Source organism: Podarcis filfolensis, assembly GCF_964270895.1.
Source record: "Podarcis filfolensis genome assembly, chromosome: 2".
In the NCBI taxonomy this organism is placed as follows: Eukaryota; Metazoa; Chordata; class Lepidosauria; order Squamata; family Lacertidae; genus Podarcis; species Podarcis filfolensis.
In genome coordinates this window covers 92,232,732-92,247,699 of record NC_139605.1, presented here as the reverse complement: position 1 = coordinate 92,247,699, position 14,968 = coordinate 92,232,732, and the positions used below count along the sequence as shown (strand labels likewise).

At 40.9% G+C, this 14,968-nt stretch overlaps 1 protein-coding gene across 4 annotated transcripts in view; it reads right to left on the bottom strand.

The window, feature by feature from the left end:
* The window catches only part of CACNA1G (calcium voltage-gated channel subunit alpha1 G), a 323,416-nt gene that overhangs the window by 38,725 nt on the left and 269,723 nt on the right, over positions 1-14,968 (bottom strand). For 2 of the 4 annotated variants that reach the window (XM_083598000.1, XM_083598001.1), the window contains exons 21-24: positions 14,204-14,330; positions 9,941-10,066; positions 9,107-9,196; positions 8,693-8,906 (exon numbers count right to left, since the gene is read on the bottom strand). In XM_083598000.1, coding sequence (XP_083454126.1) covers positions 8,693-8,906; positions 9,107-9,196; positions 9,941-10,066; positions 14,204-14,330 — 557 coding nt within the window. Of the gene's footprint in view, positions 1-2,275; positions 2,327-8,692; positions 8,907-9,106; positions 9,197-9,940; positions 10,067-14,203; positions 14,331-14,968 lie in introns of all 4 variants that reach the window. The other 2 variants (XM_083597998.1, XM_083597999.1) reach the window with 2 other exon arrangements.

The window sequence follows — 14,968 nt, the reverse complement described above, 5'->3', positions numbered from 1 at the left end:
AGGGGATGGACAGGACTGATCTCCTAGCCCACACAGAGAATATGAACATGTGAATGCAAAGAAATGGAACATAAAGAATGGTAATGTTGAGGAGATTCAGGATTTATTAAAATGAGCTGGGTCATTTTTTGCAAGCCATATATATCTTTAAAATCCCCTTCTGATTTATTCCTCTGTAATGCTCTTTATTTATTTTTTTACACAACTTGTATTATTAGAGTTGCACCTCAAATTAGCCCTATACCTATCAGGGTCTGTGTTAATGTGCATCATGCTTAAATAGGCACCATATTCACTTATCCCCTGGAACTACCATATAATTTGAAGAATTTGGAAAAGTCTCCCTGCAAGATTGCTGCAGACAATTTGTCTAATGTATGCAACCTTTCCTGGTTTTCCAAAGTTGCAACACTTGCCAGTGATGTGTTCTTCTGGCTTACAACCCAACAGCTGATTCAATGTTTGGCAATTATGACCAGGGTCACTGAGGTGGAAAAGTCCTTGAGACTCTCACATGAAATATGCCCAGTCTGGTTTTTACAAATGCATGGAGTGACTAGAAGGATTTCCTGGCAGCCAATGAGAGGTTCAGTTATCTTATGCTATGTAAAGAAGTGGACTTGAGTTGAGCAATCAAATTCCTGTTGCTATTTTGAGTTTTTCTAAAGGTGGATTAAAGAGACTGTCCTTTATTAGGCAATGTTTGATTCTGTGCTTGCTGAAGTAAAGAATTTGCTAAGCAGGCCCAGAGCTATAGATCTATAGAGCTATAGATGCCTATCTGTCTCTTGCTAAATCTTGATTAATGAAGTAGGACATGACATCACTTTTTCTCACACTGAAAACAACACAAAAGTTCTCCTTTCTAATTTGTTTAAACGTGTGGATTTTTTATTTTTCAGTGGGGGAACATTCAATCGCAGGAGCCCTCACTGCAGTCTAAAGGAGCAGAACCTGGACAATGGGGTATCACCTTATTAAGAAGTTGGGCTAAGGCTTGGGCCCTGTACAGATAAGGAGCTGTCCCCTAAACAGATCATGCTGTTAGGTATACAGTGGTACCTCAGTTTTCAAACGTATTTCTCTGTTCTGGAAGACTGTTAGAGTTCTGAAATGTTTGAAAACCGAGGCGCAAAGGGTGGTCTGCAAATTTCATAGAGAAAATTGAGAAAAATACAGTGGCACCTCAGCGGAAGCCATTTGACTTCCGAGGCATGTTTGAAAATGGAAGCGTTTACTTCTGGGTTTTTGGCATTTGAAAACCGAAACCATCACCAATGGAGACGTTCACAAACTGAGGTACCACTGTATACCTAACAGCATGATCCCAAATGCATTTGGGAATAAGTTTTCAACTGATTTTAGTGGACTCTTTTTCCCCAAATAACATAGCTGAGGAGAATTGTCCACATGCACAGATTAGTATCTAGGCAAGTAAAACATTGATAGCTGATGCAGGTATTACATTTTACTTCAAAATACAGTTAATAGAGCAGAGCTGCAATGCCCTCCCCAATTATCTCCTGATATTTTAGGGTTGCAAAATGGGGAAGGGATTTTGCCAAATATTCCTTTGGGTTCAGGAATGAATTGTATCAACCATTTTTCTTACACAACTCTCTTCTGAAAAATTCTCCCCAATCTCCAGATCTATCTTAAACAAGGTTGTACCGGGGAAGGATATGAAACACTATAGGACTTTGGTGGTGATGGGGGAGCCCATTACAGAACATTGTATACAAAATATTTTGCAAAAATATATTTGTCACCTGAGGCGACACTATTTTTAGCTCTGGTGACTGCCCCTCTCATGGTCAGTACAAAATGAGGGACCTCCCCCCGAGTCTCCGCACATCTGTACAAGGTTAATCATCACACATCAAACAGCTCCAAAGTGGATGACCCAGACCTTATCCAAAAAATCTCTTCCTGAAAACAACCAAAAAACAAAGAAAAGAACATCGATGGGAAGTTGGCAATATTTGTGATGAAAAAGAAAACCTGCTAAAAAGGTAAGATAACATAACATCAAAACCTGCTAAAAAGGTAAGATAACATAACATCAAAAATGTGTCAGTGGTAAGTCAAACTTGCAGACGTTTCTAATTTTTAAAAAACAAGCACAAAAACAACATGCGTGAAATGCAGAGAAACCAAGAAAAGGCCTTCCACCACACACAATTTAGCAAGGTGCCTCATAGGGCCAGTGGGCGGCCGTTAAGTCACACAGCACTGCCATTCACGTGAGACAAAGACAGCAAGGACTTCCCAGTACCTGGCACTGCACTGGCTGAGCTGTCCATTATTACATCATCCAGCATTAGATCTAGAAGAACGAAAGGGCATTAAATCACTGGAGAGGATGCGAGGCCAATCCTTCATTCCATCTTCATCGCTTCATGCACCCGTCACTCTGACAAAAGCACACCGTCACCCTGGCAGGGCGAAACAAGGGTTCTGCCTGCCTACAACTGTTACCCACAAACGCACCCACACATTTCAGTGGAGTTTAGATAGAAGCAATGTAGAGTATACCTCCTGTGGTGCAATGGGTCAGTGGATTTGGCTGTTAACCAGAAGGTTGGTGGTTTGAGCCCAGCCAGGGACAGGTGTGGGCAGGATTCCTGCACTGCAGGGGGTTGGACTTGATGACCCTCAGGTCCCCTTCCAACTCTACAATTCTACACCATCAGAAGGAGGGTGGTCTGTATTGGCAAATCAGCCTTTTAAATTTGTAGGCAAGGACGATGTGGTCTTATGATTTAACACTTGTACAGTGCCTAGCTATTTGAGATTAAGTATTCATAGTAGTATAATTCATGTTGCATTTCAGTTTAAAAGCCCCAAGATTGGCATTAAGAACATTGTAATATAAAACTAAATAATGTTATTAATGTCATTAAACAATAATGTTAAGAATGAAAACACTCAGAATACTGATAGGCTGGGACTGCGAGAGGCTACCCCAATGGGTTGCTTGCACTCAGAGGAATTTGTACAGTAACTTTTTGAAAGCAGCAGCACATCACCATCAAAGCCTATGCTCACAAATCTCTTCAGTTTTCAAACGCTTTTCACAGTGCAGCGTTTGGGAAGTGTGCACACGAATACAGGGCAACATAAACCCAAGACACCTCTGAGATAAACAGAACTAGTTGATCCTGAGCAATGTAACGGTTGGTGAGCAGAATATGAGATTCTTATCCACTGTGATGCACTGGCAGACAGCTAAGGGGAAAATGGTCCTCTCTCATAAATCAATGTAGCCTTCAGGGGAACTATATGTTACAGTGGAATAAACTAGGATTATTACGGGTAAATAACAGTGGCAGGCAAAGGGAAGCCCCAAATGTAACTATAGACCATTCCTTCCATATTCTCAAGTCAATAAAGTATTAAAGTTATCAACATGACATCTGGGATAGCATCACCTCAGGAAAAAAAAATGAATGTTGTAATCCTTTCTAAAGAAATATAAAGGAGAAGCTGAAACCTGCTTTCTTGTAGTCTTTTGACCCAAAGCAGTACCCACAAAATCCCATTAAAACCAGTGGGGCTATGCCAGGACTAGTCTAGACTCAAGTAACTACCTAGTCACATGGTCAGTACTGGGCCCAGGGCAAAATAATACAGCATGGCATCAGTATTGGTCCCTATGTGATAAGTAAACATACAGGGAGTTGGGTGGGAAAATTCTAGTTACTATACAGTCTTCATGCCACTTACCCCAGAGGAATCTCACCATTTCAACCAACTGTATAACTAATGGGTTATTTAGAAATAAATATTTTAAGAGGTGAAATGCTACATTATGTGCGAACATGTAGAACAAAACTCCAGTGACCACATCTGTTAGGAACCCATTTGTAGCAGAGAGCTGGCAAAGGGAAGGGCTCTTTATCACTCCCAATATTCATTGCTTCTCTACTTCAGTGCCTTCCTCTGAATTACTTTTAAGAGTTCCAGACATGTTTGTTAGGGGAAACATGAATCTAGACAAGAGATAGAGGAGAAATTTGTGCAGTCTGTATTTTTAAGCAAACCAACCTTATAGGCCAGCCCTGGACTTATATGCAGTTCAGAACACAGCTGGCAAATCAGTTTCAGCTTTTAAAAAAAGCATACAAAGATGTGTATTTTACAGAAAAATGCACAAAATATGCACTTCTAGGGGGAACTGCATACAGAAGTCCATGCAAAATATGTACACGTTAAATGCATATATTTAGTGCATTTCCTTTTTTAAAAAAATAGCAACAAATGGGATAGGATATTCCTTACATGCAAAACTGACATGGACTAGAAAAAGGGTAATTCATCCATCCCTAAACTAGAACTGTGTGAGGGGAAAATAGGGTTGGCTTGTTGGAGCAGGAAAACAGTTGTTTGATGATGAGAGAACCACCCTGACCAGGGCTGGCCTAAGACATTTTGCTGCTGTAAGCAAAATGCTATGATTGCTCCCCCCTCAATTTAGGCCCCCACCTCATCCTTGCCATCACGCTCACGCTCTGCCACCACAACTGTACCCTTGCCTGTGGCTGTGCCCACACTTCCACCACAATACAGTAGCAGTGAGGGCAATGGTGTTGAGGCGGCTGCACTAGCGAAGCCCCGGGGAGGCTGGCAATGGGGCAATGGCAGCGGTTGGATCTGCTGCCTGAGGCAGACGGCTTTCACATCACCTCATTGACAGGGTGCCCTTGATCCCAGCCCCCATTGCCAGCGCACACAACTTCCCCACCCCAATTGCTCCCTTCCAAAGCTACCCAATGGTTTGGAAGTGGCCACCATAGATTTGTAGGCACTTATTTTTCCACAGCACATAGTTCTGCCCTTAGGCACATTTGTTGTACACATGTCAAAGAGTGTTCTGCCAGGGCAAACTCAAGTGGCACTTGTGCCTGCAATCTTAAAAAAACCTTTTTCCTCATTGTACTAAGCAACAGATTTGTCTGCTAATAAATGCAATTTTCACTCCAATCAACCCAACAGACTGCAAATGAATGTTATAGTTCTAAAATGATTATAAGAGGACAATTTCTTTCTTCTGTAAATTTTATATGGTAGTTTCTTTTGCAAGAACTTCCCATTCTTCAGCAGACTATTTCAACCCATGTCCCAATACATTAGAGAACTAATTGGCAATATCATTCCATGCACAGAGTGGACTGTGACTTTCTTTTAGGAAATTCCTCATACCTCATGTGTGCCCCCCCCCTTTATATCTGCTGTCGTAGCCAACATAATTCAAAGTATTTCAGGATTTATTTTTTTTTGAAAACATGAAATATTAAGCTTTTCCAAGCGGTTCTTTTAAAAATAACAATAATCACAGCCAAAGTGAAATTATTTTCCAGGGAATTATGATGTGTCAATGGGAGCTCACATTAAATGAAAGGGTGTTCAATATGTTACAGCTAGGGAAGAAGCTATAAAATCCTCACTTTCTCTGTTGAAGCCTTTGTAACGAGTATCATTAGTGGAATCATAACTATGAGATTTATGAATTATGCTTATGGTTTTATTGTAGCAAATACTAAATCCCTAAATACCTATGTGAATTTCCAAACTTGGGAAGAAAGCTGAAGTTGTTATACAAGTAGCCTGGACCACATAAAATTATGTCACACATTACTTTTAACTGTGGTTCGATTTTTACACTTAACTTGTAAAACATATTTTCACAATAATAAGTGTGTCAGAATAATTTATAAGAACATCCATTTTAAGTGGTATTCGTAATATCCAGGGTCCACCTTTTCCTCATCAATGGAGTAACCATTTAATAAATCATTTGTAAACTGATGTGTTTTGTAGTCATCCCTATATCAAAGGCTGCATAAGGAAACTAGGTGACTGTCTAAGGCAGGGGTGAGGAACTTGTGGCCCTCCGGATATTGTTGGACTCCAACTCCCATCAACCCAACTCTTTCCAGTGCTTGCTTAAAACACAGACTCCTTTTTGGCCCACTGGTGATTATGTTATTTCATATCTATATGAAGCTCTGGAAATGGCCATTAGGCATTTTGGGGCAAATTGCCCTCAATATACTGGTGACAATCAGTTCTATTTCTCCATAATATCTTAATCAGGAAAGACGGGTGCAGAGTTGGGCAACCAAGACGTTCAAGGGTCTGGAAACCAAGCCTTAAATAATCATTGTTAATAATTTTATTGTCACATGGAAGATGGAGCAAGCTTGTTTTCTCCTGCTCTGGAGGAGGGTGGGACTCAAACCAATGGCTTCAAGTTACAAGAAAGGAGATTCCGACTAAACATCAGGAAGAACTTTCCGACAGTAAAAACACATTTTCTATTTAGGCAAGCCTACCCAGACATGTAGAATACTGGCGTGTTTTAATCTCTTTTGCTTACTGTTGATTTTAATTATCTTTTGAGTGTTTTTTAAACCTGTACTTATCTGTTTTTTGTTTTTTACTGATTATTCTAATGTTTTATTTTTGTAAGCTGTTTTAGAGAAGCTAAGAAATATGGCGTGGGGGGGGGAATACCATAGTGTCTCAAGACAATATGGGAAATAAGTAATGAACAGGCAAGTTACAGTAAGTACACTGTGCCAGACAGAGGGGCAGGCCAGGAGTCTAGTGAACCAAGGAATAATGCATTAGATGGTTAATAAGTTCCCCAGGGCTGTGGCCCACTGAGAGGTGTGAAGGCAAGTAAACATAAAGGATGACAAGGGGCGGGCCTTTCACCTTGAACAAGAAGGGGTGGGTGAGAGGAGGCATGCCATTTTATATTTCCATATAAGGTCCTACTATGTCAAAGCTAATCGTACGTAGACCACAATTCTGTGCCAGATTCCACGGAAGTGCATTGCTTTCCAAATGTGTTACAGGCATGACTAGAGCTAGCTTTCCTTTAAAATGGAACTCTTTCAGTAGTGTATAATTCCATTCTTAAATCTTCCCTGTTCCCAGAGCTACTTTACAAGGCTTCCTTTGTTGTAGCAAGAAGCTGCATTTGACAAAACTCTACGCTGGCTGGGAGGCCAAGACTGCTTTATGCACAAAAGTCTGTGAGGCTTTTTGTCTCTTTACCATGTTTACCGTGTTATTACCACTAAAATATTTGCAGATGCTATACCAGCAAAACATGGGTGCGCGCATACTTTTCATTGACACTGATAGATATACTACCAAAGTATCTCCAATAAACCTTTTCACCTTTGTGCCTTTATGCATCATGGGATGTTTCATGTGTACGAAATCCCATGAACTTTGGCTAAAAAGAGAACATGAACCCCAATACATGGACAGTCCTTCCTATAACATGATTTTATGTTCCTTGAGATATAAATCGAAATAGTCATTGTCTTGGAAAAAATCATGTCAGTTCTGAAATACTTTGAAAGGTCACTTGTGAACATCACAACCTCATAGCTCATTATGGAGCTCTCTTATTTCTGAACAGTGTCACAAAATTCATTAATAAACCACAGCTTCAGCATGATTTGTTCGTTTCAGATCTTCTGATCTGGAATCCTTACGCTCAAGTAAATAATGTTAAAATATAATCCTCAAAGTTGTGAATGTCCTTAAGTATCTAGATATTCATTTCATATAATTAATCCTCAAAAAACCCCAACACACAACACAAATCATGGTCCTATCTTGTTATACCTATAAAACAACCATACAGGGAATTGCACCATTTTTTTTTAGTAACTATTAAACAACAACAACAACAACAACAAAGAGAGATTCCTACAGATTTACTGGTGTCAGTCTGAAAGGGATGAAATAAATGTGGAAGGGATAATGGGTTGGGGGGAAAGCCATAAGAACACTTAAAGATGGAAGTAACAAGAGTGATACCATGAATGAACGCAGGGGCATTTGGGGGAAAAAATCCAAGCAGAATAGAAGGCATGCAAGATGGAGGAGAGTACCTCTGACCTGTGACCTCTGACCTGAATGTAATTTCCTGTTTTTCAATCAAACAGAACTGAGATAAAAAAGACAATATGTATGTCAAGTTTCTCAGATTTTTAGAGACACATCTACTATGGTTACAAAAGGATTTTTAAAAATTATTCTAAGTGGTCCAACAAGGTTGTGTGCCAGTGGATCTACTTAATTTGGCTAATTTCTGTCTGGTTATTTCCTTCATCATTTTAAAGAAAAAAAATCTGTATTTCTCAAGCAAATACACTATATTTTCAAGCATTTCTAAAACAAGGCTGCTTTTTATTATTACATCCTTGAATGCACGATTGCAGTTTCATCAATCGATACGCAAACTGGCTCAGAAATTGACAAAAGTGATTTCACTGTGACATTACAAGGCTGTAATAAACCAAATAGTGAAGCTAATTCTCAGCAACAGTGCTAGACACGCCTAAGATTCTTGGCCTGTTCTGGAACTGTTGGTTTTTGCATTTGACACTATTTGGGTAATGCTAAGCTTGTGCAATAAAAAAACCAAACATTTAAAATTATTCTTTTTTAAAAATCACCTAGCGTATAAAGTAGTTGCGAATCATGCAGCCATTGCTATGTTTCTGCGGCTTGTTACTTAGCCTATGCCAGAACTATATCCTTCATGCAAATTTCATAGCTGGACATGCTTTTGAAAGGAATCTGAGCCTCGGGTGCTAGGCAGGGAGTTATGGGGAGACTGTCAAAGGTCAAGCAGGACTCAGAAAGATGAGGAAAGACTACCGACCAGCCATCTGTTTCTCCTTACTCCTTCTCTTTTTCTCCAGCCGCTTGAGTCTCTTCTCCTCTCGTCTCTTGGCTTCTTCTTCTTCCTGATGCTGACGACACTTATGGAAATTCTCCACCACAACTCCCACAAACATGTTGAGGACAAAGAAGGCAACAATCAGCAGGAAGGAGATGAAGTAGAGGAGCATCCAAGGGTTATAGTTCATGACTGGCTACAAGGCAGAGAAGAAAGCCATTAAAATTACAACCTAGGAGGGTACAGGGGACAAGGCTGTATAAATGTGCAAAGTAAGATTGGAACATCCTTTGTCCATGAAGATTGTGAGATACGGGGAGGAGCTGTACCCCTTACAGTTTTGTTTTGTTTTTTACAAAACTATCTCTTCTATTAACTTAATGCCGAACCACATACCTGCTGATCCACTCCCACAGCATCCAATCCATCATACATGATGTCCACCCACCCATCTTTGGAGGCCAAAACAAACAGAGACATTAAGGCCTAGAAAGGCAAGAGGAAACACAGCATTACATTTAGGCCGGAAGAAAACAATTCCTTTCATGTGCCCATCTTCTACTCTGGTCTCCTATCTGCTCAAGTTTAAACTTGCATTTTAGCTTGTTATTTTACCTTGCTGATAAAAATAATGTGCTTTGATGCCGAACACCTCCCGCCTGCGAAAACCTATCAGTGTCAGACACTGGTCCAACAATGAGGGTTAATTCAAAAAATAGAGACAGCCAGCTCCATTTTCACCCTACAGGCTTCCCTCACTCACTTCTAATTAGTTCCTGCCATGCTGCTAAAGTATGGATGATTTCCAGTGGACCCTGTAAATGAATGGAGATGTTAGCAGCCAATGTGGCGCCCTTCATATGATGTTGGGAATCAACTGCTTACTATTGACCATATTGACTATAACGTGAGTTATAGTCCAGAAACATTTGAAGTGTATCACTTAGGCAAGCATTAGGTTGTGCTGGGTACAGGGTGTCAAATTTTCTAATATGAGGCTTTTTGATAGACATATGTAGTATGATGTGTAATGGTCCAAGAAGGTGCGAGCCCTTGTCTTAATTCAGAAAGGAACTTGTGCAGACTTACGAACGCTAAAATGGGGGATTTTAAGTGCACATTTTGCATCTAGGAAATGTGTCATTTGCCACGGTAGCTGCAAAATCGGCAAGAACACTTAGAATCAGGGAAATAAAGGAGCAAAGAAGCAGATTACCATTCCATTAATACCTGGCCGAGATTATCAAAATTATACTTGTGTCGGACCCATTTGTAGCTGGCTTCTGCACAGTCCGACCTGTTGGTAATGTTCCTTGTGTCTTCCCCTTGGCAGACAAAAAACTTCCCTTTGAACAACTGTGAAAACCAAGAGATGGCAAAATAATTAGCAAATGTGACTTTACAATGCCCGGTCACTGAGATATGTCTGGAGGCTTTTGTCTGGGTGCCCCCAACTTCAGACACTTGGCATGTGGTCATCAGGGACAGGTCTTACCTGCCCCATTTAAGCCCTGAGGTCTGGCACCAGGCCCCCAAAGTTTTATTAACACCATCTTTTAGTGAATGGTGTTTTGGTCCTGCTGTTTTTATTTATTTTTATTTGTGGTTTTATGCTGCTGTTTTAATTGATTTAATTGGTTTTCCTTCTATTTGTGAGCTGCCTTCTGAATAATTAAAAGCTGGGACATTTAAATAAAAACCAACAAAAAGGCCCCCAAATCACCACCCAGGGAGCAGCAGATAATGGAGCCAGCTCCAAACAGGCCTGACATCTGCATCTGTGCTGGCATGGACATGCCAGGGAACACCAGGGCTGAAGCTAGTCACTACAGCATCCTTCCTTCTTATTTTTAACAAAATATTTTATAGTTAGGAGGTGGCAAGTCAAGCATGTACTTGGTTACAGATGTTCATTTTATTACTCATTCCTTAAAGATATATTATCCTTTTCTAGAAGAAACGATGCTTTCCCCCAAGTAAATGTGTTTAGCATGAAGCAGCAAAAGCAAACTCCATTTTATTTCTGTAGCCATGATGGTACCATAAAAATGCAAAACTGCACAAGCTCAGAGTATTTCTTTTATCAGGGCTAGCAAACAGGTTTTTCTTTGACTTTGCTCTAACGTATTAGCAATGGAAAAGCAGTTACAAAGCATGGAATTGCCGTGGTGAGAAGAGAAATGTCAACTGTGTGCTTCACAACTAAATGACCATCGCCCTATAAGACTGTGAAGTCCAGGGTCTAGAGTTACTTAAGGGTCACCACTGACCGAGTGCTGCAGGAAGAAGTCATCACGATACATGTGAAAATGTCTTCACAATAACATTCAAAGTTTTAGGAACTGATAGAGGGAAAAGCTAATTATTCAGCATGATTTTTAAGAGTTGGCTTGACGGACTTGGAAGGAGCAAGCCACCAAATCTTCTTCTTCAAGGGTACTTGGTTGATGGTGGACTACCTCATGATTTCTGCCCATACACACAATATTGTACCACGTCCAGAATATCTTACTCTCTTTGACAGGGACTGTACAACCCAAACAACCTGAATGGTGCAAACAAGGCCGCAAATAACTGCCAGTGGTACCCACACTTTTTATTTGTTTATTATAAATATTTATCTCCCATATTTCCATGAGACATGCCCAAGGCTAATTTTTGCTACAGAATGTGACTCACTGCAGTTCGGCCCTAATGTACAGGAAGCCTGTAGTATATACAAGCTCATAAACAATTGCCCCCAATCCAGTGAAGATTAAGAGCCATGTGTAATTGGAAGCTTCCACATGAGTGGCTGCTCCTAACTGGAAAGAAATTTCGCCTTTCCAATGCATGTTATACATAATTACCTGGGATCATCCAGCAATTGGGGCCCTATAAATATCCAAGTAGCACTATAATGTCAATGGTAATTGTGCTGAGCACTTGTTCAGGAAAGGGAGGTGGCTAGAGTTGGCCTCCTGTCAATCTGCCTCCTCACCAAACAACAACAAACCTTCTTTTGCAAGGCACAACCCTGGTGTCTGTGTATGTCTACTGCTAAATCCAGCCCTGGCTATCATTTCCTCACAGTTCTGACAACTTCTGAACTGCTGCTTGGAAATACATTTCCTACCTTGGATTATTATTTAGGTTACAAGACAGTATTTGCTTGCTTTTATCCAGTACCAGGGTCCATTTACCCTGCTGACTTCACAGTTATGCCCTTTCATGCTCCTGAAATCACCTTGGGTCTACACATGCATTTGATCAGACAAAGACATTATTCAGTCTACTAGAGGGAGGAATTTTGCACAGACCTTTGCTAGTTAAATCATATACATGGATAAAGAGATCAGCTCCTTTTCTAGACCCCAACTGATTCTATACCTCTGCCTGTAAGTAGAATGAAGGAAAGGCCTCCCATCATCACACTTATTCAATCAATCAATCAATCAATCAATCAATCTGTATCCTGCCCCTCCTCCCAAAGGAGTCCAACATTTTCTGTGAGATCTCACTCACTCTGTCTAGGACTGCCAGATAAGGGACAGGTGTTCCACATCTGTTAAAGTGACAGAAGAATTTTGAAAGGTGCCGCTTCTCCTGCTTGTGCAGTCACAGTGGTCGAAATTCTGTGGTGCACACAACCCTTGAAGCACAGGCCTCACACTGTATTGTGAATCTGGTGACCCCAAGGCATTGACTTCAACAGCGTCAGATACAATTACCAACAGGGTGAAAGGTATCGAAACCCCAGATGATTAATATTGTCGCTTTTTCAATGGCAAACAGGAAGCAGCAGAGCGTGACAGCTACTATGATGGATGTCAGTGCAGCGGCCTGCATCAGGCTAGGTTGAGACATTTGCACTATTTTATTGAGTGACAAAAGTTATTGGCATTATCATGCTTTGCTTCCCTATGGCAAGGTTCGTTTCCCACTGGACTCTTTAAACATCACCTCTTTATTTGAACTCAAAAAGTGATGCCAAGCGTTTAGGCCTCTGTTTGAGCAAGCCAAACAATAGAGATCAATGCAAACCCATATATTTCATAGGTGGTGACATTTAATCTTTTTTTTTTTTTTTAACCTAAGAGTACTATACTTGGGGGGTAGAAGTGTTGAAAAGCACAACACTGGATGCATACCAAAGGTTGATGATTTCCCCCAACACAGCATTTTCTGAAAGGCTTAGGGACTAGGGGATCAAGCTACACCCTGTACTTTCCATTATTGTATTTCATCACCTCTGTCTCCATGACAGGTTAGTTACTAGTGCCTACTCTACAGCAGTTGAAGCAAATATTGGGAACTGCAGCAAGCAAATATGGGGCATTGCAACCAGCACATTAGGGAAGAGATCAAAACAAGATTACTAAATCAGATTTCTGTATCTGGAAAGTGGGAGACTGAAGAGATAAAACTTTCGGTAAATGCTCAGGATGACTTCCAAAAAAAAAAATAAAAAATAAAAAAATCAGACGTTTTATAGTTATAGTGATATAATACATATTCCAACCTATACATCAAGGCATAGCTCTATAAATAAAATATGAAGAGAACAAATGGGACCACTGGATATTACTAAGCCATTATAAACTGTGCAATTGATTAAGAAACAAATCACTGGGAATACTACATTAAAGCTGCTAAATGTATCTTGGAGAGGCTTAGTAGGTTTTCATTCAATGTTTGGGTTGGAAGGAATTTTCATTTGTATTCTACTAGTTAGTGGCCTGATTCCCCCCCCCAACAGTGTGTAGAGACTTGTTTGTCTGAGAGCTGCTTCACAAGTTCTGTAGCATGTTTCTTACCACGCATGTACATGCAACAGGGAGCTTACAGGCCAAGGAAACAGAACCTCAGGCCCAGGGACCAAATGTGGGCTCTGTTTGGACCTTGGGGTTCCCCCCAACCCATGCACCCCGTCACCAGTCTCATCATGGAGTGTTTCTGCCTGTCTAGAATGAACCCTTGGTCTCTGACTATGCCTCTCGGCTGGATGGAGGACACAGACTAGACAAGAGGCAAAATTCACATGTATTGTTCTGCACACTTTGTCTCTGCCCATTGGCATGTGGGCCCCTGGAAGGTTGGGCAGAACGGAATGCAAGCCCTCAGGCTCTGAAAAGGGTAACCATCCATTATAGGTTACCAGCCCCCTCCCTCCAAATGTGCTACAGTGATGCTGAAAACACACTTTTGCTTAATGAAGCTCACAGTGGAATGCACAAAAAGTATACATTTCCTACAAAAGAGATACAAAACGGTTTTGCAGCTAAAATCAAATATTTTGACTGCATTTCTAGAAAAAAGTAATTTGTGAAGCAGCTCTGAAACACATGGACTTATTATTTGTTCTATAAGCACTCATGGAATCTTGCACCTTTCCAGAGGCATATAGGGTTGTGAGAGTCTCTGTATAGGAAAGTCTCCAATTCCATGCGGTGAATTTGAGCACATGGACCGTCTGGTCTTTTCTACTTTCAGTGAATCCTGTGCAAAGCCTACCTGGACTCCCAAGATGCCAAAAATGATGAAGAAAGCACAGCAGATGACAACAATGTTTCCAATGGGTTTTAGGGATGACATCAGGGTTTCCACCACCAGCTTCAGCCCTTGTGCTCGGCTAATGACCCTGAAAGACAAAACTAGCATGTTAATAGCATCCTAACAACATATCTTTCTTCATTCAAAGGGAGTGGGAAAAAGGTAAGTTGAAGTAGCAGCTAGCTCAAATACAGGAACTTTAAAGAAATAAAATGACTCCAATCTGAAAAGGTAAAATGGAACTGAAAATGTGCATTTGGGAGAGCACTTGTGTGAATTACAGGATTTTTGTGCTTTTACACAACACACTTATCCCATAGAGATATAAACACAGCAGCATAAATGGGACATCTGAATAGTATTGTCATTTTACAATGACCAATTTGTGGCATTTCACCTTAAAACATCTATGTATTTTTGCCATGCTTTCTTTCACACTGCTGTAATAAACCCTGTGCTTTATACGATTGTAATGGCCGCTTACCGTCTTGCAGGAGAGCGGCGGTTGTGGCCTAACGCGGCGCCTCCTCTCCCCCCCGGACATGCAGCCCCTTTTTAGATTGTTTCCCTGTCCCCTCTGGCCACTGCGAAAGCTCACGGGTTCCCACCTAACCTGTCCTTCAAATGAGCCAATCCGCAGCGGCCCGGGGAGGGATGGCCATCTACTTAGCCTGGCCGACCACTCAGCACAGCATCCAGTTGGCCAGGAGTGTCACCCACCCTTCC